This window comes from Pollicipes pollicipes, unplaced genomic scaffold (assembly GCF_011947565.3).
Source record: "Pollicipes pollicipes isolate AB1234 unplaced genomic scaffold, Ppol_2.1 Scaffold_3181;HRSCAF=3727_pilon_pilon_pilon, whole genome shotgun sequence".
Lineage (NCBI taxonomy): Eukaryota > Metazoa > Arthropoda > Thecostraca > Pollicipedomorpha > Pollicipedidae > Pollicipes > Pollicipes pollicipes.
This window is the reverse complement of record NW_023596245.1, coordinates 108,561-133,057: the sequence shown is the minus strand read 5'-3', so window position 1 is coordinate 133,057 and position 24,497 is coordinate 108,561. Positions and strand designations below refer to the sequence as shown.

Here is a 24,497-nt window from a genome sequence, read left to right as displayed (position 1 = left end):
CCGCCGTTCCCTCCCGCAGTCTGGCATGGCCATGTCGGCGGGAGCTCTGGTCCGGCAGCTGTTCCCCACACTGATCCTGACCGCCGCGTGGGGCCGCGGCCGAGCAGGCGGCCGGGCGCCGCCCGCCGGCGACCTTGATCGGAGAGGGAGCGTCCGCCCGAGCCGTGACTGGACCGATCTGGATCCCGGCCCGCACTGACCCCGGGGTCAGCGGGCCGCGGTGACGCTCAGATCGCTATCAGCGTCGTGCGCGGTACTGCGGCGGGCCGCGTCCGCCGGCGGCGTTGGCCAACCGCGCCCCGGTCGAGGGCGAGTGCGTGTCGCCCGGACCGTGGGACTCGGAGCGGCGCCGGCTGACCGCGGCCGGCGCCGACGCGCGCAGCTCAGCTCCAGGCGCGCTGGCCGGCTGAGGGGTGTGGCGTCTCAAGTGCTCTTGGGGCTCAGACGGTCTGTGAAATTAACACAGCAGTATAAGCTTTATTCCTCGGAGAAAAACCAGGAAAAAACAGCTATGTCTCCATTCTGCTGTTTTTTCTTCTCCGAGGAATAAGGCTAGTACTACGTCTTAGGCATATAACTATATAGCTATATATGTCCCTCTATATAGCTATAGAGAATAATGTCTTTTCTACGTGAAAAATGCTCCTTGCTAATGCACTGAACAACTTACCTAGATCTGTGACCTTATTGGCTCTTTTTTGAAGTTGTTCTCTGTTTTCAGGTGAAGAGATACTTGGCTTGCAGGCGTAGCTAAGCTGCTGAGCCGCCACGGACTCGTGCTCATTGCACGTCATTCGCTCGGCGTGTGGCCTTCGTTGCTGTTGTTCGCCGTGAGGTCTTCCGTTCTGACCCCACTGATAGCGTCTCACAAATTGAGGCTTACCAAGCTGATGAATTGCTGCGTTTTGATTACCTACGCAGCGTTTCGGGAAAATCAATTTCACGCGCGCAGCTATCATCACGTCTGTGCCAACAAGGATACGGCGATCGATCAGGCCTCCGTGATTGGGACCGCGCGACATCCGTATCTGTATTTTCGGCTTGGGGTCAACCACTCAATCACAGCCAAAATTATGCAACCAGAAGTCCAATGCGTAGCACACCAGATCCACAAACGCGCCGCTCGCCGCCAGCTTACATATCGCGCCCGCGGTTTACACGCGATGAGGTGCGCACACGGACGCCCCCGAGGCCCAGGCGGGAGCAGAGGCACTCGCCGCCGGGTCAGCCGCGGGCGACGCCTGGGGTCAGGCGGGTCAGGCGGAGGGGCGCCGCCTGACCCGGTCCGCAGGCGCTCGCGGCGGGAGGCGGTGAGGCGGGCAGCGTTGTACAAGGCGCCGCCGCCGCCGCCGCCGTGGTCGGAACAATGCGCACGGCTGGCGGCGGTCGGCCCGGTGGCAGTCGCTGGGGTGAAGGCGGCATGACACGGTCACCCGGCGCTGCCAAGGCCGCCGGCCACGCAGGTCAGCCATTCTCAGCGGGCGGCGGGCCTCTGACGCAGCCCCCACATGGCCTTTGTGCGCCGGCAGTTCGCGCGGAGCCGCCTTTGTGCATCAGGAGACGGCGCGCGCACGGTGTCCGCGATTGGCTTCAATTCGTTCTCATTTGCGTCTTTTCTGGCGACGTTTTACCCAGGGCTGGCATTCCTCGTCCGCGGAATAGGCTTCGAATGCTTTAAAAGTGGCGACCTTTCCGCCCGCTCCCCAGCCAGCCTCGATAGCCAGCCTTCTATGTCTCGTACCATGCACGGTGGAGTGTTGCGCACGCGTGAGAGAAGGTAATTTGAAAAAAGCGGGCTTCGAACATTTGTATTTATGTTCCGGAAAGCTTAAGGAGGAAGCACACTCCGCCTCTGATTGCGCAATGAATTCCGTCCTAGTCCACAGAATAGTTTTGAGGTCTCATAGCTAAAGGCGAGATTTTGAGCAGCCCGCCGCACTCCTGAACAGCCAACTGTGTAGTCCTGCCGTTCATAACCTCACAGCAATATTGGTGTGCGTGCGTTATTATCCGTCGGTAGTTACAAATCCGTCGCTCAGAGACGGCAGAATTTGCCGGTCGGATTTTTTCACACCAGTTCAGACCAGCGCACCTTCGGATTTCATACGAGTAGTAAGTGCTGGCGTTGTACGGGACGCCCTCCATGCGCGAAGTTTTGCTTTCTGGCTTGCCATGATCGACCGGCAGGCCTCAGTCCGTGCGGTGCTGGGATATATCAGCGTGATGACCAGGCTTGCTGTAATGAGTGGGACTTCAGGGCACTTAGCATGCAAAGTCGAATCTTTTCCATCATACCGGTTTGCTTAGAAGTTATGTCTATGGTGAGTGTAAACTGTGTGGTGCCAGCATGCCGTTCTAGGCACCAGAGGCGCCGTTTTCTGGAAGTTCTTGTCCAAAGCTTAATTTAAAGTCCAAGCATGTACCAGCTGTCCCTCCCAAAAAAATTTTCAATAGATCAGGTTGTCCAAAAAACTACATTCAGGAATATAAGTACTATATTCAACCGATAACTCCAGTCAGCACTCGCGTTTCTTTTGCGCGATTCAAGAAATGACTCAAACACATGCATAAACTGAACTCATATATCGCAAATCCAGGATGGCAGGGAAACGATAACATCACAATGCCTCTGAGGAAATTGTGTGGCAAGTGTCCGCATTCGCGTGTGATGGATCGCTCCCATTCTAGTGTGGACCAAGGACCTGCCGACCAAACGATCCATGGCAGATTTCGGTAAACTGACTGCACGCAGCAGGCTCAGCCCTACTCTGGATCGTGTGCGACGCTCAGCGGTACCGTACCGTAAGAAGCGCCAGTCGCCGGTACTGTACCGTAAGAAGCGCCAGTCGCCGGCCGTGGAGCTCGACCATTCCTTCCCCACTTTACACTCCCAGTGCGTAAATTGAGCGACACTGGGCGAGAGGAGGTGAACAGCTGCGCAGCCATAACGCCGCTCACCGATGGACCCTAGAATACACGTTGTTATGGATGATTGACTTACATGCTGGAATGTAATTAACAGTAGGACGCTTTGTGCGGTGCGGGAAGAGCTAGGCCACAACAAAGGCGAGAGTTGGCCGTTGTTATCTTGGAGACGATGTCAACAACTAAGCTAATGGAATCAGATTACTTCGATAAACAACGCTAATGGACTGGAACAATACGTTGAAAGGTTTATTGGTCATGATAGTTTAGCAGGCGAACGTATCAGTTGCATGAAATCATTTAGATAATGTACGTGCTGGCATTAAGGATGAGATGCTTGTTCGGACGGTCCCACTCGCGTTGGGTGTGAGCCGTAACACGCCATACTAGGTTGAAAGTTGGAAGAATTATTCCATCTGTAAAGCGAAGTAGAATTAAAAAACTTCAGGGGTTGTACACCTCAGACGCGAGATTTTCCTGGTATCTCGCGAACAACATTGCTTTGAAAATGGCCGGCTGTGAGTCCAATCAGAGCTGGCATATGTATTTCTATTGGTTAAAGTTTTCTTTATTGCGTGATGCCGTCGTTTGCGCAAGAGAGCGCGTGAGCTTTCGTGCACATGTGGAGCCCGTCACAATATGGCAATCTCATGTCGCCGCAACGCTGGGACGACGAGATCTGGACCCGATTTCGACCCATGTTCTTCAGAGTTTTTCGCGTGCTGAACATTTCGCCTTTTCCATGCTATCCAATGTGCGGTCTTATAACACCACTGATAATCCTCCAAAATCGTCGCAAGCGTGACGAACGTTCGTGTTTAATCTGCGTTCTCATCTTCACACTCATGTTTAATCTGCGTCCTTATCTTTACACTCATGTACACCATCAAGCTCCATCTAGCAGAACTTGAAAAAATGCCTGATATTTCGAAAGACCATGCAAACCAGTCAGGCCGAGCAGTCCTTGACGTTGCACGTCTCCAAGGCAAAGATAATACAACAAAATAATAAAGCGACCAGTTTTACCACAATGGATAAAGCTGTACACCCTTCATGACCGCGAAGGGTTACGAGGAGCCAAGTGACATCCGAGACTGGGATCGGTTGCGGTGCTCCGATATGTCCCTGCTGGGTTTTCAAAGGCTGATGTAGTGTTACCCGAAGCTATTACACACAGTGCGTGCGCATATCAGCATTCAGCATGTACCGGCGCCTCTATTAACACGCGCCCGGGTGGCCGGTTGGATACCCTTCGTTCAAGTGGGGGTCAATTCGACCCGCTGAGATCTCGGAAACTAAGAGAGCTAGGGACACCAGATTCACGGGGTGAGTTGGTCAGTACGTGAACTCACTTAGGTCAAAGTTTGAGCCTCCTAGGTCATGACCTTTGGATTAGATAATGCCAGACAAGGTCAAACTCCAAGATAGTCCCCCAGGTGTCCCCAGAACCTAGATACCTGTTCTAAGCAGAAGGTCACATACTCATTTAAGGTCAGTGACCTTGCTTGATCTTTCAAAGGCCATGGTGACCAAAATTATAAAAGGCTGCTTTGAGCCTTGCAGTTGAATGAGCGACAAAGATGACGTTAGGCAGTAAGTCCCTTAAAACGAAATGTCGACCTAGGTCATTGCTGGTCAGTGACCTAATATGACCTTAAAGAGGTCCATGCAGAATGTCTAATACGGTTCCTGTTCTCAATAAATTCGAAATGAGCACCAGAAACTACATCATGCAGCAAGCATTAGAGCAATAAAACAGGTTGGCTTTGATCTTGGTCTGACCCTCATACTTGACCATAGGACAATAGAATTTGGTCATTCAATTGTTGTGTTGCCTAAGAAAGTACCTCAGAGATGTATGAATCCGTCTAGCATTTCACCGTTTCTCCAGATTGGACGATTCCCTAGAAATTGACTTCGTTGAATCTATGGCCTGACTTTGACCTGCCGTGGGTCAGCGACCTTACAAGTCACATTTCATTTTTGATGCCACACGATCCGCTATTCCATTGTCTGCGGCTGTACAAAATTTGGCGCGGCTTCACCTCGCCGCTCGGAAACCATTCCGAAAAGCCTTCGGGGGGGGGGGGGGGGTCAAGTCAAGGGGTCCAGGGATCCCCACACGAACGCGTGTTAACGCAACAGTTTTTTTTGGCGTCGGACACCGGCCTAGCTTTAAACCCAGCTGTCTGCTTTCGGCACCGACGGCACAGAAGAATATTTTTGGCATTGGCTCAAACGTCAGGGAAAAACTAACCCCGTGTACCACACTGCACATGGCGCAAATGGGCCGCCTATTTAAACATGGAGGCCATAACGCAACCTGTAACTCAGGAACCGAATCCAAGGGAGGCAGATGTTTCGAAAGAACCCAGGAACGTGGCAGTTCTTTCGTGCTCATGAAAGGCTCGGGACCAATTAAAATGCGTTTGTTTTTCATCTGCAGAGCCATTTGCTTCTCAGACATCTGCTGCCTGAGCATCGTCCCCAGGCGGCTACATGGTATTTAGCTTGGCGCTAAATGCACATAGAATTAAAGCGAACCCACTTAGGCGACTGCCGTTACGCGTTATCCCGTCCTTGAAGACACATAACTTCCCCGCAATAACGGGCCATTTGCGATGACATGGTTTCCAGAGCAGGTAGTGAAGTGCACCACCGCTCACGATGTCCGTTTGTGGTAGGGCTTGGCAAATACGTCCCTGCCGCGCCGCATTCTCACATTCCACCGCCCCTGGTCGGCCAGCCACAGACGTCCTCTAGCCCGGCGCGCTTGGGCGGCTTGGCCCGGAGTCGGCCTCGGCGGCAGTCGGAGTCTGCGGCGGCCAGGCCCGGCCGTAATGTCGGGTGTCGGTCGGCAGGTCCAATTACACGTATCTGACGCCGATGGCTGGCGCGTGGCGGCCGCTGTCGTGCCGACCACGCCCGCGCGATGGCGGGCGTGGGCCTCAGCAGCGCTTGCAACGCCACGACCTCCGGTTTTTACACGCATACTTGTGCACACATGAACGGTCACAAGGTCCGCAGGGAAGAAGGAATCGGTGTGCTGGTCACGGTGCGGCGGCTCTTCGAGCACACTTTCGCTGCCAATGCCGCGCAGGGTTTGCGATGAAGCGAGAAGAGCTGACGGACCGTGACAAAGAGCATCAGACTAGGATGCGGCAGCCCTTTCTCAGATGGGACCGCGAGCTCGCAAGAAGTTACGGCCCTGTAATGCATGTCCCCTCCGCTACTGGGAGTACAAAGAGGGCACCTGGAGCCTGAAGTCAATGGCAGGATGGAGGGGGTGGGGGGGGGGGGGGGTGAGGGTGGGGGGGCTGAAGAGCCCCTCAGCTGTCAGTAAGAGGGTCTGTCGAGCGGAGGACGCTGTCGGAAAGCTAACCAAGCTCAGTCTTGCGAGGTTTGCTTGCATTAAGTGGTGAGAAGTCTGATGCAGGCTGTGAGCAGCGTAATGCGCAGGCGGTGAGAGGTGTGACTGAGGCGGTGTGAAATGTGATGTCCACGGGAGGAGAAGCGCGACCCAGGCGATGTGAAGCGCTCGTCAGAAAGTTTTAGCCATGAGCCTACGATGGCACCATCCTGCACGATGAGGCACCGTGAGAGCTCTGCTGTGCGGGGGCCGAACCAAACCAAAGCATGAACTTTATTTCATTCATCCAATCCTGCATTTCATGCATTCCGTTCCTGCCGCACGGTTGGCCGCCGGACCGCGACGGTGGCTTGCCACGCCTGGTACACAGGCACGTACCGAGTGCGGGTCGGCTGACGGACGGTGATCGTCGGGCGTCGCGTTCGGTGGCTGTCAGGGCCGGTAGACAGGCACGTACCGAGTGCGGGTCGGCTGACGGACGGTGATCGTCGGGCGTCGCGCTCGGGGGCTGTCAGGGCCGGTACACAGGCACGTACCGAGTGCGGGTCGGCTGACGAGCGGTGATCGTCGGGCGTCGCGTTCGGTGGCTGTCAGGGCCGGTAGACAGGCACGTACCGAGTGCGGGTCGGCTGACGGACGGTGATCGTCGGGCGTCGCGCTCGGGGGCTGTCAGGGCAGGTACACAGGCACGTACCGAGTGCGGGTCGGCTGACGGACGGTGATCGTCGGACGTCGCGTTCGGTGGCTGTCAGGGCCGGTAGACAGGCACGTACCGAGTGCAGGTCGGCTGACGTACGGTGATCGTCGGGGGTCGCGCTCGGGGGCTGTCAGGGCCGGTAGACAGGCACGTACCGAGTGCGGGTCGGCTGACGAGCGGTGATCGTCGGGCGTCGCGTTCGGGGGCTGTCAGGGCCGGTAGCGTGCAGTGCGAGCAGATCATCTCAGGTCGGGGCTGGATGTGAGTCTGCGCCGTTGAGCTGTTCTAGTGTTGTTATTACTTGCTCTGTGCAAACGCCAGTGAGCGCTAAACCATTCCTTTGGAGATGAAACTTAGTAAAGCGTCCCGAACACAATATAAAATATGACGTATCTCACCCAATATTCTTTAATCTGTTCAATCTGCTTGACTTGAAACCGGTCGCATGAATATCAAGCCCATCGTGTTGTGACATCGCGGTGTCGTTTGTAAGGCAGTGTTCTTTTAGAGCAACGATGCTCTGTGATCGACATGTAAAAGTAGAAACCATCCATTAATTAATTTTCTCACACGCAGGGATGAAATCAAACGGCTAGAAAGCTGCGACCACATCTTATCTAGCACCATATCTATGTGTTCCGTACTCGCTTCTAAAAGCCTCCGCCATTAGAGACCATAAAAACAGTGACCTTCCATTATAGTTCGTGCCTTTTCAGGCGGCCCCCACATATTTCAAACCGCCGCGCTCGGCTACTCGGCGCCCAGAAACTCTCGGAAACCGCGCCGTAAACACATTCACTTAAACCACCTGTAACCGGGCTCCAGTTCGCGTGTTACGCGCAAACCAGTGAACGGAGAGAGGTGTTGACAAACAACGATCATTCATATGTGACGAGGAGCAGTACGTCAGTCGAAATAACACTGCAGTCAAAACGCAACACATCGGATAAAACGTAACGCATCGACTGGGATCTAACGTATCGGCCGAAACGACCAGCCCGACACGCTCGATTGAAACGCACGTATCGGTCGAAACGCAACAGATCTGTCGGTATCTAACACAAAGTATCTGTCACAACATCGATCAGCACACTGCAGCCAGGTTTGGGCCAGATGCTTGGCGCCCCTCGGACCTCAACGGCGAGGCTCTCCGACATCTCGTGTGGCCAGACGTCAGTATCATTAGGGCGGTGTCGTGGCCGACCCTCCGGCGGACGCAGGTGTCTGACGCAATGAGCCGTAACGAGACTCGCTCCCATAGGCGCCCCGCCGGCGCCGGACGGCGACTCGGGCACCCCGTCGGCACCGGACGGTGTCCCGGGCACACCACCGGCACAGTGTCCCAGGCATCCCACCGACACCGGACGGTGTCCCGGGCACCTCACCGGCACCGGACGGTGTCCCAGACATCCCACTACAGCGACGCACCGCGTCACATCTCCATGTTCGTTCGGAATGTTTGGACGTTTGTCAGTAGGCTATGCATTTGAGCGTCACCACGGTTCACGACCACACCAACAGCGCAGTTTCCGCGCCAACGATGGTGGCAACAAATACCGCGATGCATAGTGTTTTATGATTTTACACTGGATCAAAGACCAGTCCACCTGAAAGGTTTCGAGGCTCTTATTTTCCGCACTTTGCACACACGCATCATGCCAGGTGTTTTTTGTGCATCGCCTCTGGCACTTCGCTCGACGTGTTTACATTGGATAGACAGCGCATGCGCACTATGTACTCGGGCGTGCGAACGGCCAGGTGTGAGCCGGCATCACGATAACGTAGGTGCTGCTCCCGAGCCCGACACTAACTCCACACCGGTGACCCACATCTGGCAGCAGAACTGGCGGTGGTGTGAGAGCAAGCGGGGGCGGGGGGCGCGGCCTGGGAGGTACAAAGCCCCGGGCAGTGGCGGCCTGTGACGCTCCCACGGCAGCGGAGCCGACGCTGGGCGGGCAGGCCGGGCGGCCCGCTGTGATTGGGCTGCCGGATGGCGCGCTAGGATTGGTGCTGCCGGACGGCCCGCTGGAACTAGTGCTTCCGGACGTTGCGCGGGGACTGGTGCTGCCGAACGGCTCGCTGGGACTGTTGCTGCCGGACGGCTCGCTGGGGCTGGTGCTGCTGGACGGCTCACTTGGACTGGTGCTGCCGAGCTGTTCAACTATATGGGCACTGCGAGCTCTGTGCGAAGCGGCATATGGAGCCAAAGTTGCATCTTGCAGCTGTTTGTTGTGTGATAATAATATGCATTTCTTATGACCTGATGACACGGTATAGAAAGGGTATGTCGTCGGGACCGTCATTAAGTCGTGACACCATTTGACGTGATTAAATCAAGCTGTATGAAATCATGGCCGTTAGGCAGAAATCGTGCCTTTGTCTTCTTGTGCATTTATTTTGTAACTGTGCGCTTATGTTGACAGAACAGCTGCTGCTCTTATTTCTCGCCTGCAAGCTCTAGAAGGGCCTTTTGAAGGGGTTACTTGGTGCATGACGACGGAGATCGTCTCCTGGCTTATGATTTCCATTCCAGTGCCGCTTCTCGGCCACTGCAAATTTTGTCATGACTAAAAATTCGGTACGATGTTTGCAATCGCATTTAGCACGGAGACACTCATTCTCTGCTTACCGTCAACACTCCCTCTGGGTAGCAACAACAGACTCGGCCTGAAAACGCATTCTTAAGGTCCTTGCCGTCGCATGTCTACATGCTAAAAAAACAATGGGAAAAGTATAGCCAACGAACCTCCCACTTTTTCTCTAGCATACGTAACCCGCACGCGTAGTGGCACCAGCGTCATTGAGCAGCATGCGTCAGAAACAGGGACGTCTGCCGCCGACACCCGTGCAGAGTGGGGAGGTGTTCACGGGCGGCGGCGGTCTGGCGGTCCAGCTAGCCCGGGTGCGTCACAGCGTCCCGCACCTCTGCGATGAGAGTCTGCAGTCCCGCGGTCACATTGCGTCAGCGGCAGAAATTGTGGGAGCCCCGGACCCACCACCGCTGGTGTTGTCTCAGGCTGTTCACGGCAGGGTGCTCGCCACCAAGGTCACGGTGTACTCGGTCGGTGGTCCTCTTGGCATGACAGTGGATGCACACTCAGCAGCGCTCTCAGTTCTCGTCTGGATTTAACAGCGACAGTCTTCATTGCTTAACGTGCTTATGCTGTACATACATACCGATATAACCACTTTAATTTGTTGGGTTCATGGGGTGAATGCGCTTCATTTTTAGTCGTTTGGTTCACGCACGGTCCCATTCCACGCCCTACTAATGCCTAATTTCTTAATTGGTAAAATCCAGTCGCAGAGACAGGTTTCCTATATCATCATCTTACCAAAATGACTCCACCAGCCAGTGCCTGTACCATGGGTGAAAGGGTTCAATTTCGATTTTGCGGCGTTTACTCCCGCGCAACGCGAAATGAGGGACTCTTTATCACCACATGGTGCAAGACATTGTGCCGACATTCAATACTACTGCAAATATTTTGCGTTTGCATGCATTTAAACGTAACTAATTGCGATGCAACAGAGCGATTTGTTTGCACTGGAATGCATTTAGCTACGTTACAAAACATCGAAAGCCTTGCAATCGTACATTGGATATGTAATGCCATGCCTGGATACTATGGCCCTCAGGGCGCCTTGTGTGGTGTGTGGAGCGAGCGAGGTGAAAACAGGTGTGAGAGTTGTCCGTTGTGATCATATAGATGGCATAAGACCAAGCTAATGGAGACGGACGTCATCAGCAGTCGTAGCCGTTAGGTTTGTCCAATGCGTTCGAAAGCTTGCCTTTCTTGATAATGCGCCAGGCTCAGCCGGCGTCCACTTGCCAGCCCGGGAAGGATAGTAAACCAGGCTGGGTGGTAAACCAGGCCGGGTGGTAAACCAGGCCGGGTGGTAAACCAGGCCAGGTCAGATTAAACTGGTTGCGCGTCACTGAATGCATTAGGCTTTGGTGATGTTGCAGCTAATAAAATACACATGTACTGATTGCACATGTACTGAGACTTGATCCTCGTTGGGTGCGGCATCTCCGCCGAGGCGACATCCACCCACTTCAAGAAAAGCGTTGCTCAAAGGAAATGTTTCTCATTCACATGTTTGAGCTGAAATAGCCATCTTAAACATCATTCAGTGCATTTCACAGCCCTGCCCTTCTCAAGACCGAACCCCTTCCGTTTCTGAGCTACACGTTCACGAATATGTGCCGATTTGGGGAGACTATTTCAAGGTCACCCTGGCATCCATGATGTAATAGCGACATGAAAAGCATACCATTCCATCAGCCATGCGACGACCAAGGCCAATAAAAGTATAATTGTTGGACCGATCATATTTGGCGTTCGTGCACACAATTTCCAGATCCCATGTCCGTCAATTGGCTTTCAATCCATGTTGTGCTCGACGCATTCATACAATGACACGGCGAGGAGCGCTTCTACTGAACCGAACAATTGTATTGTCTTGAGCAGCATTTTCCACTTAAAAGTTTGCCAACAGTAATAAGTGAGCATATTTCATCATATCTGATTGTTGCTTCAATATCTTCAAGTGTGAGACGTCCCTTGAAAGGAATTTCCATTTTCCATGTCCCACAGTTTTATGGGGTTTTGAACGGAAATAGACATACTGAAGATTATTAGGTGCAGTTCACACCCCGGCCCTTCTTAAGAACTAAACGTCTCGAGTTTCTGAGCTACATGGTCGCAAATATGTGCAGACTATTTCGGGGAGCCTATTTTCTATTTTAAAGTCACTTAGGCATCCATGACGCCATAATAACGTCACTCAAATCCTATCAGTCAGTTGGCCATTCTGCGATCAAGACCAATAAAAATGTATGTAGTTGTCGAGTCGTTCATACCTGGCGTTTGTGAGTGCAATTTCCAGATATAACCGCCAGTTGACTCCCAATCAGTATTCTGCAAGGTGCGATGACGTGATCAATGACGCATTGAGGAGCACGTTTACTGAACAAAAATCTTGTGCTGCCTGGAGCAGTCGTTCTGTCACGCGCGTCACTGTCTTCGGCGACGAAAGAGAAAGGTGGCAATAATTGCCCTGTAGTTTTCTTCAGTTAACAATCCGAGCCCCCGTGCAGCGCGACACAAGCGTAATCACCTGTACCTCAGGACTCGGCTGTCAACCGGCTGGTTGTGACCGACTGGCCGGGACTAGCACTGCTGCGTTGGTCGTGCTGGTCCGGTTTGAAACAGCGGTGCCGGCATTGAGGTGATGCCGGCCCAAACTGACGGGGAAGCGCGCCCAGGGAGCGACGGGTCACGAAGAGTAAAGAACACTGAGTTGTCTGGTTGCACAAAATATATTATCATCGACATGGCTCGGTTCGACCACATCACTTGACAGCAGCCAACATCTGCCTAGTTATTGTAGTCGATATGCCATTAACGGCCAACAAAAGTTATACTAGCAATCGTTCTGTGGTAGGTATATCACTCATATCATGACCCAACATTAACAGTGCAGCGAAGCTATGAAGACACACACAGTTCTCACACGATGCACAATGTCACACACACAACAGCACTCGTTTGCGCCACCTGTTGGTGACCCACACGACTAGGTGTTGACCTCGTGCCGCTACAGTTCCACTTAGAGACATACCAATACTTATATATTACCTTATTTCATTGCATATGATGCTCGCTTCAATGTCTTCAAATGTGGAACATCCCCGTTAGCAACCAAAAACGGCTATGAGTTTCGTCATGCCTGACAATTTTAGCCAACGAAATCGATGACTTAGCGATGGATTAAGGTTTTCGAGCTGTGGCCTAAGCATTCCGAGAAAGAAATTACATTTTGGGGATATTTATTAATACAAACAACACCCAGCACTTACTATTTCTCGGTAAAAGCCACACCGTTCCGTATTCAAGATTGTTTTTTTAGAAAAAAAACACCCGTCACAAAAGCGAACGCCTCTATTTTTATTGACTCAACCGCGGTGGGACGAGCTCAAACCGATCTTTACGGACGCCATCTGCCTCTGGCTGGAGTGGTCTGCGTCCAGTGGCAGCAGCCAGCTCAAGGTCAGGTGGCCTCAGAGTACAGGATGGATCACGTCGAACACTATGGTCCGTTGATAGTCCGTCCCAAAGGCTGCTGACGACTTGAATTTTCCCAATGGAATGGATAGAGGGAGATGCAGGCCTTACACAGCAAGCACTGCATGGAGTGGGGGGGGGGGGGGGCGCTCATCTCTATAATCTACCCAATGAAATGGTTTGGGCAATCCTCTTAAAAAAAATGGTACTAAAGAAGACATGGTCCGCTTTCCGGTCGATTATTGGCGTGCCTATGCGTCGGACAGTGTTGAGATCTATCAGTAAGCTGTAGTCAGTACATTCACCCTTACCGTCCACTTGGCTCCACACCCTTATCTGTTCTGGCTGCTCAGCTCTGACATCAATCCTCCCTAAAAAAAAAACTAAACGACTCAGATCGATCGCTTGCGCACAAGAGCCCTTGGCATTCTTGGCATTACACCGACCCACGCTTTCAAGGCGATTGTCCCATTCCTCCATCATATGCTGATAATCTCATCTTGCTGTGGCATTGGGCCTCTGATTTCTGAATTCGGGTTAGATCCAATGTTTTTTTTTATTTTTCGCATGACGAAATGTTATCTTTCCATGTTAACTGAATTGTATTGTTAAGACGCTAGTTTCTAAACCATCATGGCTGAAAGTTAGATAAGACTCACAAGGCAAGTGATCTCGCTCGCAATGTCATGCGCTATCTGATATTACATTTTGGTCCAACACTTAATATCATATATATATATATATATATATATATATATATATATATATATATATATATATATATATATATATTCTCTCTCCCTTCAAATCGAAATAAGAAGCAAATATCCTCACGGGTCCACGACAATCTGGAAACAAGCTTCTTATGTCCCTTGGTCACGGACTTCATCCTATACTTTGACGCGATGTGATGCTTTATGCCTGGTCACCACACTCGTCGCGCTGAGAACAGACACCCGAAGTGCTGGGACCGTGCATCCGATGCATGAAGTATGACCTGCCGACGGCCGGTGAAAGACAGCCCTGAAATATGTGATCAGTATTAGCCTCGTCTTAAGATTATTATGACCGTAATGCTATCATTCTATGTGCTTTCCTCGTGACTATGCTTAGCAGCTTGCTCGGAAATTTAGACTGCCCTGGATACATCAGGCTAAGTTCAGATGCATCAAGCTACATTGAGATACATCAGGCTATATTTAGATGCACTTAATTCTATTTAAACGCATCAGGTTGTAGCAAAACGATCAGTAGCGCAGGCAGGGAGGCACAGGGGGCATGTGCCTCCGTCTCCCCTTAGGGCCCTCGTAATTTACGATTAAGAGCCCGATTTGAGGATCTGAAAGGCCCGAGAAGCCAGCCAGAGGTCCCATTCAGAGACCCCGGCCCGCAGGGCCGGGCACTCAAATGCCAGCGAGAGGGCCCTGCGCGCTGATCAAGGGTCCACTGAGTCGATAAGGGCCAATATTTCGGTCAGACGCCACCAGCAACGCACAGTCGGCTCCGTGGCGGCATGGGCCTAAGGGCCCATTTCCCAAGCAGGGGCAAAGCCGGAGCCAGCAATTTACATTCCTCGGGGCCCCACAGCCCCACAGCCTCTAATAGAAACCCTGTGTTGTCAAGGGGCCCTGAGTGGGCCAGAGGCAGTATTCGAGGAGGCCCGAAGAGCCTAGAGAGTCCACCCGTTCCGACAATCATGGGCGCGATTGGAGGGTCTAGGGGTATAAAGGGCTGGTTGGAGTCGTATTCAGGGGCTCAGATCTGCGAAGACGGGCCCTCGAATAACGGTCAGAGAGCCCTTTGCACCGATTGGGGACCCCCTGAGTCGATATGGGCCTATATATTGGTCAGGCACTACCGTACCACATAGTCGGCTTCGTGTCGGTATGGGCCTGAGCACCCACTTCCCAATCAGCTTTAAAGCCGGGGTCAGTGACTGGTCGGGGGTCTTGTATCTGCCAGGGGTCCCACAGCGCCTAACAGAGGGCCCTGTGCTCGCAAGAGCCTCGACCCGACCAAGAGAAATGTTTGATGTGGTTCGAAGAGGGCCCCGGGAGGCCCACCGGAACCGATTATCAAAGGACCAGTTGGAACGCATAAGGGCCCGAAGGACTGGCTTTAGGTCACATAAAGAATCGTGTCTCGCAGGATCCTGACCTGAAAGATCAGTCAGAGGTCCTCTTGCACCGCTTTAGGAACCTCTGAGACAAACGGGTGTCAAAGGCGGTCAGAGACCACCAACACCGAATAGTCGGGTCCATATCCGTCTGAGTCCCATTTCCCAAGCAGAAACGAGGCAGGGGTCCTTGATTTGCAATGTTCGGGATCCCTGACGCAATGAGGGGCTCCTGTGCCGGATGAGGCCACAGTGCTGAACAGGGGTCCTGCGGCGGCAAGTGACCCTGAGTGGGAGCGGTGCTTGGGGGGGGGGGGGGGCGAAGAGAGGCCGGTGGGTCTCTCAAGACCAAAAGCAGGGACCCGATGGGATGGCTGAAAGGTCCTAAAGGCTGGCTGTAGATCGCATTAAGAACCCCCGTCCATCGGCCGTAATCTCAAATGTCAGCAATTGGACCTCTTGCTGAGATAGGGATCCCTCTGAGACAGAGCGTTCCTCTATTTGAGCCAGAGATCACGAGCAGCGAACAGTCGGCTCCGTGTTGGTCTGAGCTCCGGGGCCTATTTCCCAAGCAGGAACAGGGCCAGGCCCGCGATTTACATCGGTGCGGCCCCTGTATCGTTCACGGGCCTACAGTGTCTTAGAGTGCATTCTGTGTCAACAAGGGGCCTCGAACCAGTCAGTGGAAGATTTGTTCAACAGGGGCGGGGACGGAAGCCCGGATGACAGAGGGTCTCCTGCGTTGGTCGGGCTATTGGGCAATTGAAGGAAACAAAAACTTATGATGAGTGCTCCCATTGAGGCAATAGAAGAATCCTGTACCAGTCAGGGCCCCCAGTACCGAACGGTGGACTCGCAAACTCTTTTCCAGCATGGGCCCGTCAAGCCCAACTGAAGTACATGTGCTAATTATTTGACCATCTGCGGTGAGCAGGGATGTTGTTGCGTTAATAACGGTTGATGGGCTGATTCGGGGCCAACTGCGCAGGTCAGAAGACCTCCTGCGTCAGGGAGCGGACCGATGTGATGTGCTGTATTCCCTTTAAGGGCCTCCGGATCGGCCAGGGGCCCCGCCTCATGTCTCCAGAATGTCGGCCAGAAAACACACCGCAGGGGGGCAGAGTCGCCCTTCAGCTCCTCACCGGGAACAATAATGTGCCCGTAGTGTTGTATTCAAGAGGCCCTGTACCGGAAAGAAGTGAGGGGTCTCATTAGCACTGAATGGAGTGGGCCAAAATGAGCTCAAACCGCACAGGGCTATCCCATGCTTTCCTGAGAACGTTCATTATTTTGTAGAACAAATACCGTCAAAATATTTGATCCTGCGCGTCGGGTGTCCATAGTTTAGTGGTCCACACGCCTGCTTTAACCAATACACATCTGGAAAACGCCAGGTACAGGGTTTGATTCGCCGCGGTGCCTGCCCTTCCCTCCAAGATGAGAGGCTGGTGGTGCCATGTAGCCCCAGCAGCTGAGTGCGCCATGAAGCCCCAATGCTGGGCCCGTAATCTCGGGGAGTAAGGAGAACTATGGCCTGGGTCGCAGTTTTCGTAAAATGTTACGGCGTTGGCCACTACAAGTAACGCCAGAGGGTGTGCGCCGAGCGCGCAACGATGACCATCGTGAAATAATGCTTCCGAATGTCTTTCAAAATTGATTTGCACCGGTCAAAGATTACACCTGGCGAATCTTTTTTTACAACTTTGAGGATGTCCTCTGGACAGATAAACAGTTACAGCAACACGAAAAATCGAAATTTTACCTTTACTCTTCCAGTTCCACAAACAGATTCCAGCACCAATTCGCGATGTAGTAAAGACCAATGCACTATTGCCATCAATCTAAAAACCGTATAGGTGATATCTCTACCCCCGGTGAGATATCAGGTGATGGGGTATCCCCGGAATATCTTTAAATGTGCCATTTGGTGTCCGAAAGCCTTCAAAGACACTTGCGTCACTTTTTTCGTCCGCCTGTAGGCCACGGCCTAGTGAAGGAAACTGCGCGGCCTAGGCGATTCTTGGGGGAGGGTCCTTTCACTACCAGGGGGCCCTGTGCCCCCTTACCAAAGCTTTGTCTGCGCCCCTAGAAACGATCATACCGATTTTCAATATTTTTACGAAGCAGTGAATAGTGGCTCATTACTGGAAGTGCTTCGTAGACGGAAATGACAATATGTCTCCTTCTTCCTTTGATATAAATCCCAATTGAGCGTTGAATGCCTCTACGTCATTTCTTGATGAGTGGTCAAGATATCTCAGCGTCAGCGCCAACAACCCCTCGGTGCTGCGCCAATAGTCCCTCGGTGCTGCGCCAACAGTCCCTCGGTGCTGCGCCAATAGTCCCTCGATGCTGCGCCAATAGTCCCTCGGTGCAGCGCCAATAGTCCCTCGGTGCTGCGCCAATAGTCCATCGGTGCCGTGCCAACAATCCCTCGGTGCTGCGCCAACAATCCCTCGGTGCCGCGCCAACAACTCCTCGGTGCTGCGCCAACAGTCCCTCGGTGCTGCGCCAACAATCCCTCGGTGCCGCGCCAACAACCCCTCGGTGCTGCGCCAACAACCCCTCGGTGCTGCGCCAACAGTCCCTCGGTGCTGCGCCAATAGTCTCTCGGTGCCGTGCCAACAATCCCTCGGTGCTGCGCCAACAATCCCTCGGTGCCGCGCCAACAACCCATCGGTGCTGCACCAACAACCCCTCGGTGCTGCGCCAACAGTCCCTCGGTGCTGCGCCAACAATCCCTCGGTGCCGCGCCAACAACCCGTCGGTGCTGCGCCAACAGTCCCTCGGTGCTGCACCAACAGCCAGTAAACACCGATTAAAGTGTTCCGGGGCACGTCCCTGAAACGAGCCAGCGCTTCCTGAGTCGTGCACCTCCTGATCGGCCAAGATTACCGTGCGTGCGCGGCGCGCGGCGCGGCCGGCGGCGGCGACCGGCGGCGTCCATCACACGGCCAGCCGCGTGACCTCGCCGACGTCACGGCCGGCGCCGCCCGGTCGGCTCCGGTCTTCGGTCAGGTCAGCCGCTGCCCCGCCGCTGACCCCGGCCCCACGGCGCGGCCGGCAGCGCGGCCCGGAGCGGCCGACTGCGCAATATGGCCGGCGAGTGAGAAACTGACCGAGGAGGGGATGTGGGGTGGGGATCGACAGAGCGGGCTGGAGGTGGTGTCTGACGCTGGTCGACAGTGCAGCTGCATCATCTGACCGTCAGCTGGTAATGTTGGCCGGCGCGTCTTCGCTCTCCTGGGACGTGCTTCGCGGTGAAGCACTGCCCATAAGCAGTTACCTGTTGACACCAGGCCGTTCGAACCATAACAACCCGCCGCCAGCCGGTGAGGTAACGCGCGGCGTGGCGGGCGCGGCTGTTGCAACTATGGCGCAGAGCGGCCATGTTCTGGGAAACATGCAATGTATGGGGTAGTGAGTTTTGACCGATCGTACCCCTAATAATATCTCAGAAAAGAAGAGCGGGGTTTTCACCGGATTTTTTCTCGTGTCGATCGCATTCTGTTCCCAAAAAAATGTAACGCACACCACAACGGTAGCACCCATAGGAGAGCAGAGGCGTATAACTCACATCAACACCAGTTCGGAGCTGCAGTCAATAAGATCAGTGTGCGGCGGGCCAGGTTCGTTGGGTAGCCGCTTGCTTACAGCTCGTCATACAAATCAGAAACAGCCATATCGAGTCAGTCGTAACGGATGTGGGCAGCGCAACACTGCAGTGCGTATAACGCTGGCGTGTTTTGCTAGCGCCTCGGTCCTAAGATACGTATAAGGGTACGTGCAGCTGTTGGTCGGTATCAGCGGCCGTCCTGGAGGCATCTGCTGACGGATGATCAAGCTTAAGGTAGACATAAGTGCTGGTTTGTACAACAATTTTCGAGTTACACAGCATGCAGGCAACAGGCCTTGTCTAAATACCGCACAACTCGCACGGCCAGCATATCTACTGTTACTGATGGAGGCTAAATGTGTAATCCCTCAGATCAGGGGTCACGTCTAGAGCCTCTTACCTACCATCCCCGAGAATGGTGCCATAAGCATGAAGCATGAGCAAGCACTGCACCGTGAGAGGTTTGATTGAACTAGCCTGATAAAAATTGCATTGGTTATGGACAGGTTGCATTCACGACTTAGTTCAGTAGTTCGGTTTTTCATGCACTAACTTTATTAGCGCAGCTCTAATATTGCTGCCAATTGCTTTGTCGTGGAGTTCTACCATGCCTTGAAGGAGCGTGTAATTCTCACTAACATTCGAAGGTGATACTCTCTTCTTTCTCATCTTGACTCGCCACTCAGAATGACTAATCAAAATCGGATACCTAAATGTCCAGTACACTGCAACTGATTCATTTATCTGCGCTGACGAACCAACGTCTGGAAGTCGGTAGTGAACCGTATGTTGTCGCACCGCCTGCTGCGTTGTGTTTTCTCTGATAGATGACACCGTTTTACCACTTGTAGGTGGGACTTGAAGGGTAATGAATTTTATGCATTGCGTGTCGTACGCACCGCTGAGCGTTAACCTCGAGAAAAAGGCACATCTCGTCTCATTTAAAGATTTTTAACGCTTCGATCCAATTGAAAAGAGCATAGTATATGTCGGACCTTAGCAATGTTACCCTGGAATGTGCTTTTCGTTCTCACATGATGCCCTGACTTTACGCGTGTCTTTTCGCCATAACATGACCGCGTTGTAGTTCAAACAGCTTTAATGGAGCTTTCAGTCGCTTACATTACTCAAGCTCGAGGACCAGGTGGTACTACCATTCAAAGTTTTGATTGTCCACACCATTTATATTGGTCATCTCACGCACATTTGTGGGAAATCCACGAAACTGACGCGTGTCCACATCCTATATCGAGACACGGGTACATCTCGCACACTTTTGTGGGTGTTAGTAATGCCCACTCCGGATCTCCTTACAATGTTTGTAGCTCTCACGAAAACATTTTACAGCATGGTATGAAGGAGAGCCTATAGAATCCGAAGGCACAGATGCCCGGATCCCGGCAGCTAGCAGCGGCGTTTTTATGAAAAACAGGGCTGCGCGATATCAGAGACATCTAGGGGGCACGTCAGAAAGCAACACAACGAAACATGTAAAACTACAGCCCATTGAGCGTTACAGCTGCAGGGGATAACTATGACCTCAAAATAAAACGGCGCAATTCCGCGGAAACGTTCCGCGTACCGTATGTATCGCGTATCAACAAAAACGGACCGCCGCTGATCTTGCATTCAGCTCATACATACATGCAGACACACACACACACACACACACACACACACACACACACACACACACACACACACACACACACACACACACACACACACACACACACACACATTTAACCCATTGACCGACTCACACCTCAGTAACACACGCCCGAGCGGCGCGAGGCTGCCCGGCTGGTCCGCGACTCCAGTGCTGCCCCCTACTCCAGTTTCTCGACCCGCTTCCTGAGCGCGTCCAGCTCCTCACTGATGGCGGTGGGCAGGTCGGCGCCCACCTGCTCGGCGAAGTACGTCTCCAGTGCCTCCACCTCGCGCCGCCAGAAGTCGCCGGGCAGGCTGAACAGCTGTTCCAGGTCGACCTTTTCGGCTAGGCCCTCCAGCCGGAGCGCGTCGGGTGTCGGTATGTAGCCGACGGCCGATTCCTGGGCGCACGGCTCGCCCTGCACGCGGCGCAGCACCCAGTCGAGCACGCGCGAGTTCTCACCGAAGCCGGGCCACAGGAAGCCACCGCCGGCCGCCTTGCGGAACCAGTTGACGTGGAAGATCTTGGGCAGGTGGGCGGGCGAACTTCGCTCCGACATGGACAGCCAGTGCTCCAGGTAGTGGCCGAAGTTGTAGCCGAAGAACGGTCTCATCGCGAACGGGTCGTTCATGATCACCTTGCCCTTGTGCTCGGCGGCCGCCGTCGCCTCTGACCTGTAATTGGATGCAGCCCATTTAGCTCTCATTTTACAGGGTTCCAGTGTCAAAGGTGGATAGAGCACACCCATGGCCAATCGACAACAATCCCCTCTCGACCTGTTGAAGTTGGCTTTGGTTGCATTGTCAATGGAACGCCTATTCTCTGTTCATTGAAGACTGAGTGGACACACCCCAACTTTCAGAACGGCTAGGAGCTCTCGTAACTATCACAGACCTGGGATTCAAGACTCTGGGCATTCTCATTCTTATGCTAAACGCCCTGAGACCCTTCGACAAGAACTCTCAGGGTCCTCGGGGGTAGAACTTCCAACACACCCAAACCCCGGAACTACCAAGAGCTCAAAACTCACATGCCCAGGACCGTCAGTATTCCCCTGGAGCTGGGTCTGACCTCGTTTGCCACTCCCCCGGGTCTGAGACCGGCGGCCAGCGGGGCGGGTCTCACCTCATGGCTGCGCCGAGCAGCACGCCGTGCCGCCAGCTGAAGGCCTCGTACACCAGCGGCACGCCCTCCGGCCGCCGGCCGCCGAACAGGATGGCCGAGATGGGCACGCCCTCAGCTGACTCCCACTGCGGGTCGATGATGGGGCACTGTGCGGCCGGCGCGCAGAACCGGCTGTTGGGGTGAGACGACGGCCGGCCACAGCCGGGCGTCCACGCGCGGCCCTGCCAGTCGGTCACGCCGACGGACGCGTCCACCTCGCGCTCCAGCCCCTCCCAGAAGACGCCGCCGTCGGCCGTCTTGGCCACGTTGGTGAAGATGGTGTTGGCAGTGACGGTGGCCATCGCCATCGGGTTGGTGGCGGACGAGGTGCCGGGCGCCACGCCGAAGAAGCCGTTCTCCGGGTTGATGGCGCGCAGCACGCCGTTCTCGTCGAACTTCATCCAGGCGATGTCGTCGCCGACGCACTCGATCTTGTAGCCGGGCAGCGTCGGCGCCATCATGGCCAGGTTGGTCTTGCCGCAGGCGGAAGGGAAGGCGGCGGCAATGTAGCGTTTCTCGCCCTGCGGGTTGGTGATGCCCAGGATGAGCATGTGCTCGGCCAGCCAGCCCTCGCGGCGGGCGATCGTCGAGCCGATCCGCAGCGCAAAGCACTTCTTGCCCAGCAGCGAGTTACCGCCGTAGCCACTACCGAACGAGATGATCTCGTTGCGCGCCGGCACGTGCGTGACGATCGTCTGCTCGGGGTTGCACGGCCAGCCGTTGACGGGCTCGGTCTTCATCGGTAGCGGCCGGCCCACCGAGTGCAGGCATTTGACGAAGTCGTCGTCGCCGAGCGCCTCGAGCACGTCGGTGCCCATTCGCGTCATCACGCGCATCGACGCCACCACGTACGGTGAGTCGGTGAGCTCGATGCCGATCTTGCTGAGCGGCGAGCCGACCGGCCCCATTGAGAAGGGAATGACGTACAGCGTGCGGCCGCGCATGCAACCCGGAAAGCGGGCGGCCACCGCGCTGTCCAGGTCGGCCGGCGACATCCAGTTGCCGAGCGCGCCCTTGACGCCCTGCCGCGGCGTCGGCACCGTCTGGCGCCGCTCGTCGGTCACGATGAACGTCTTGGACTCAACGCGCGCCACGTCGGCCGGGTCGGTACGTGCCAGCCAGCAGTTGTCGTACTTGGGCAGCGGTTCCACCATGCCGGCGGCCTGCATCTCGCGCATCAGCTCGGCGTGCTCCTCCGCGGAGCCGCTGCACACGTGCAGACGCTCCGGCTGACAGAGCGCGGCGGACCGCTCTACGAAGTCGCGCACCTTACTCGGCAGTGCTGCCAGCTGCCGGTTGCTCGGCGAACTCGCGAGTTGGCTGACCAGCCGAGAGGCGGAGCCCCGGGCGAAGTTTGCCGGGTAGGCAAAACTGAAACGCGAAAGTGAACACCAGTCAGTCGGGTTTTTGACTGCTATTGACGAGCTGAAAGAAGAAGCACAGGCAGCGATAAGTAGACCTTTTCTGTATGCTTATTTAGGGCCGGTTGAGACACAACTGTTTGGTTCTATAACCGCGGTACAGCTTGCATCTCATTGAACGCCGTGCTTCGCACTTTTTGTTGTTTTATAACGCTCTAGGATATTCAGTGCATTGTGGATGTGTAATTGTCACCTTTTTGGCTAGATAAGCCATGACAGATTGGCGGCCAAAATCCTGCAATAAGTCATTATCACTTTGGAGTTCTTAGGCTGAGTTATTGGCATTCAATGTACCAGGAGATACTGATAACGGAAGTTGTTTGGTGCATTTGCGAGGAATATTATTCACATAGATAAGATAGTACTAATAGCCATATTGCTCGGAGAAAAGCTGGGAGAATGGAGATATACATGCGTTGATATTTCGGCAACATGCATTTATCGCAACGAATAGCAGAAGTGGGTTCCAATTCACTTTTAAACTCACACGCTGCACAAGTGAATTGGAATTCACTTCTGTCATTCGTTTCGAAAAAGGTATGTTACCGAAACATCAGCCTATCTACATCTCTATTTTCCTGGCTTTTCTCCGAGGAATAATGCTACTTCTACTGTTTTGTCTACTCTATACTGATCAAATGACGTTATAGAGCAAGCATTGCTCATATTGACAGTGCTCCACGTTTTAAGCTGTGCGTATACGTGTCCTGACCATAGCCTGGACCATAGAACTGGCGGTGGCCGCCGGGAGCACGACGCGTCGTGGCCGCCACCGGGGAGGTTCAGAGGGACGTAGTAGTGTGCACTTGTGATAACAAGTACAGCCTGAAACGTCGAGCGCCGTCATTATAACCTATGCTTGCTCTATGACGTCGTTTGACCAGTTCTTCGTGGCATATTGAAGGTCTAAACCTCCACTTAAAGGCTCTAATATCACAATGACGCAAAACTAGGCGCTGGGAGCGTTGCTTGCTATATGCAAATACGTTAAAATATAGTACATGGCATATATATGCATGCATGCATGCTTATATGTAGGAGATAAGATAAAACATAAGATATACGTATCAATCAGTCAATCTTCAGTGGCGTGGTCACAGAACCGCAGCCGGAGAATGCCACCTGCATTACCCCGGTCTCGCAGAAACTGAGCAACAACAGATTGTTTTTGGAGTTAAGTTTTCAATTCGGGATCAAAGGCACAGCCGGGTGGGAGCCTACAGCGGTCGGGCGAAGGCCAATAAAAGCAGGCCAGTTAATAGTACATCCCGTGATCAATATGCAGCGGATATAACTACGTACACGATTGCGCATACAGCTGGTAATAAACTGCAACCGCATGGCTGAAACCTGGCTGGTGCACTCTTTTCCCAGAAGCCATAAGCCATGAAACAGAAGCATTGATCGCGACCCACGCCGTACGTGCGTGCGCGCCGGCGCTCGTATGTGTGTGTGTGTGTGTGTGT

General features: G+C 53.8%; 1 protein-coding gene across 1 annotated transcript; it reads right to left on the bottom strand.

Moving 5' to 3' along the window:
* Window positions 1-19,964: 19,964 nt before the first annotated feature.
* On the bottom strand, window positions 19,965-22,755 carry LOC119090891 (phosphoenolpyruvate carboxykinase [GTP], mitochondrial; the record flags this gene model as incomplete). Its single annotated transcript, XM_037213622.1, is given in 2 exon segments — window positions 19,965-21,120; window positions 21,572-22,755. Coding segments are annotated over 2 exon segments (1,680 nt in total), but the record flags the coding sequence as incomplete, so codon positions are not given.
* Between the last annotated feature and the right edge of the window lie 1,742 nt (window positions 22,756-24,497).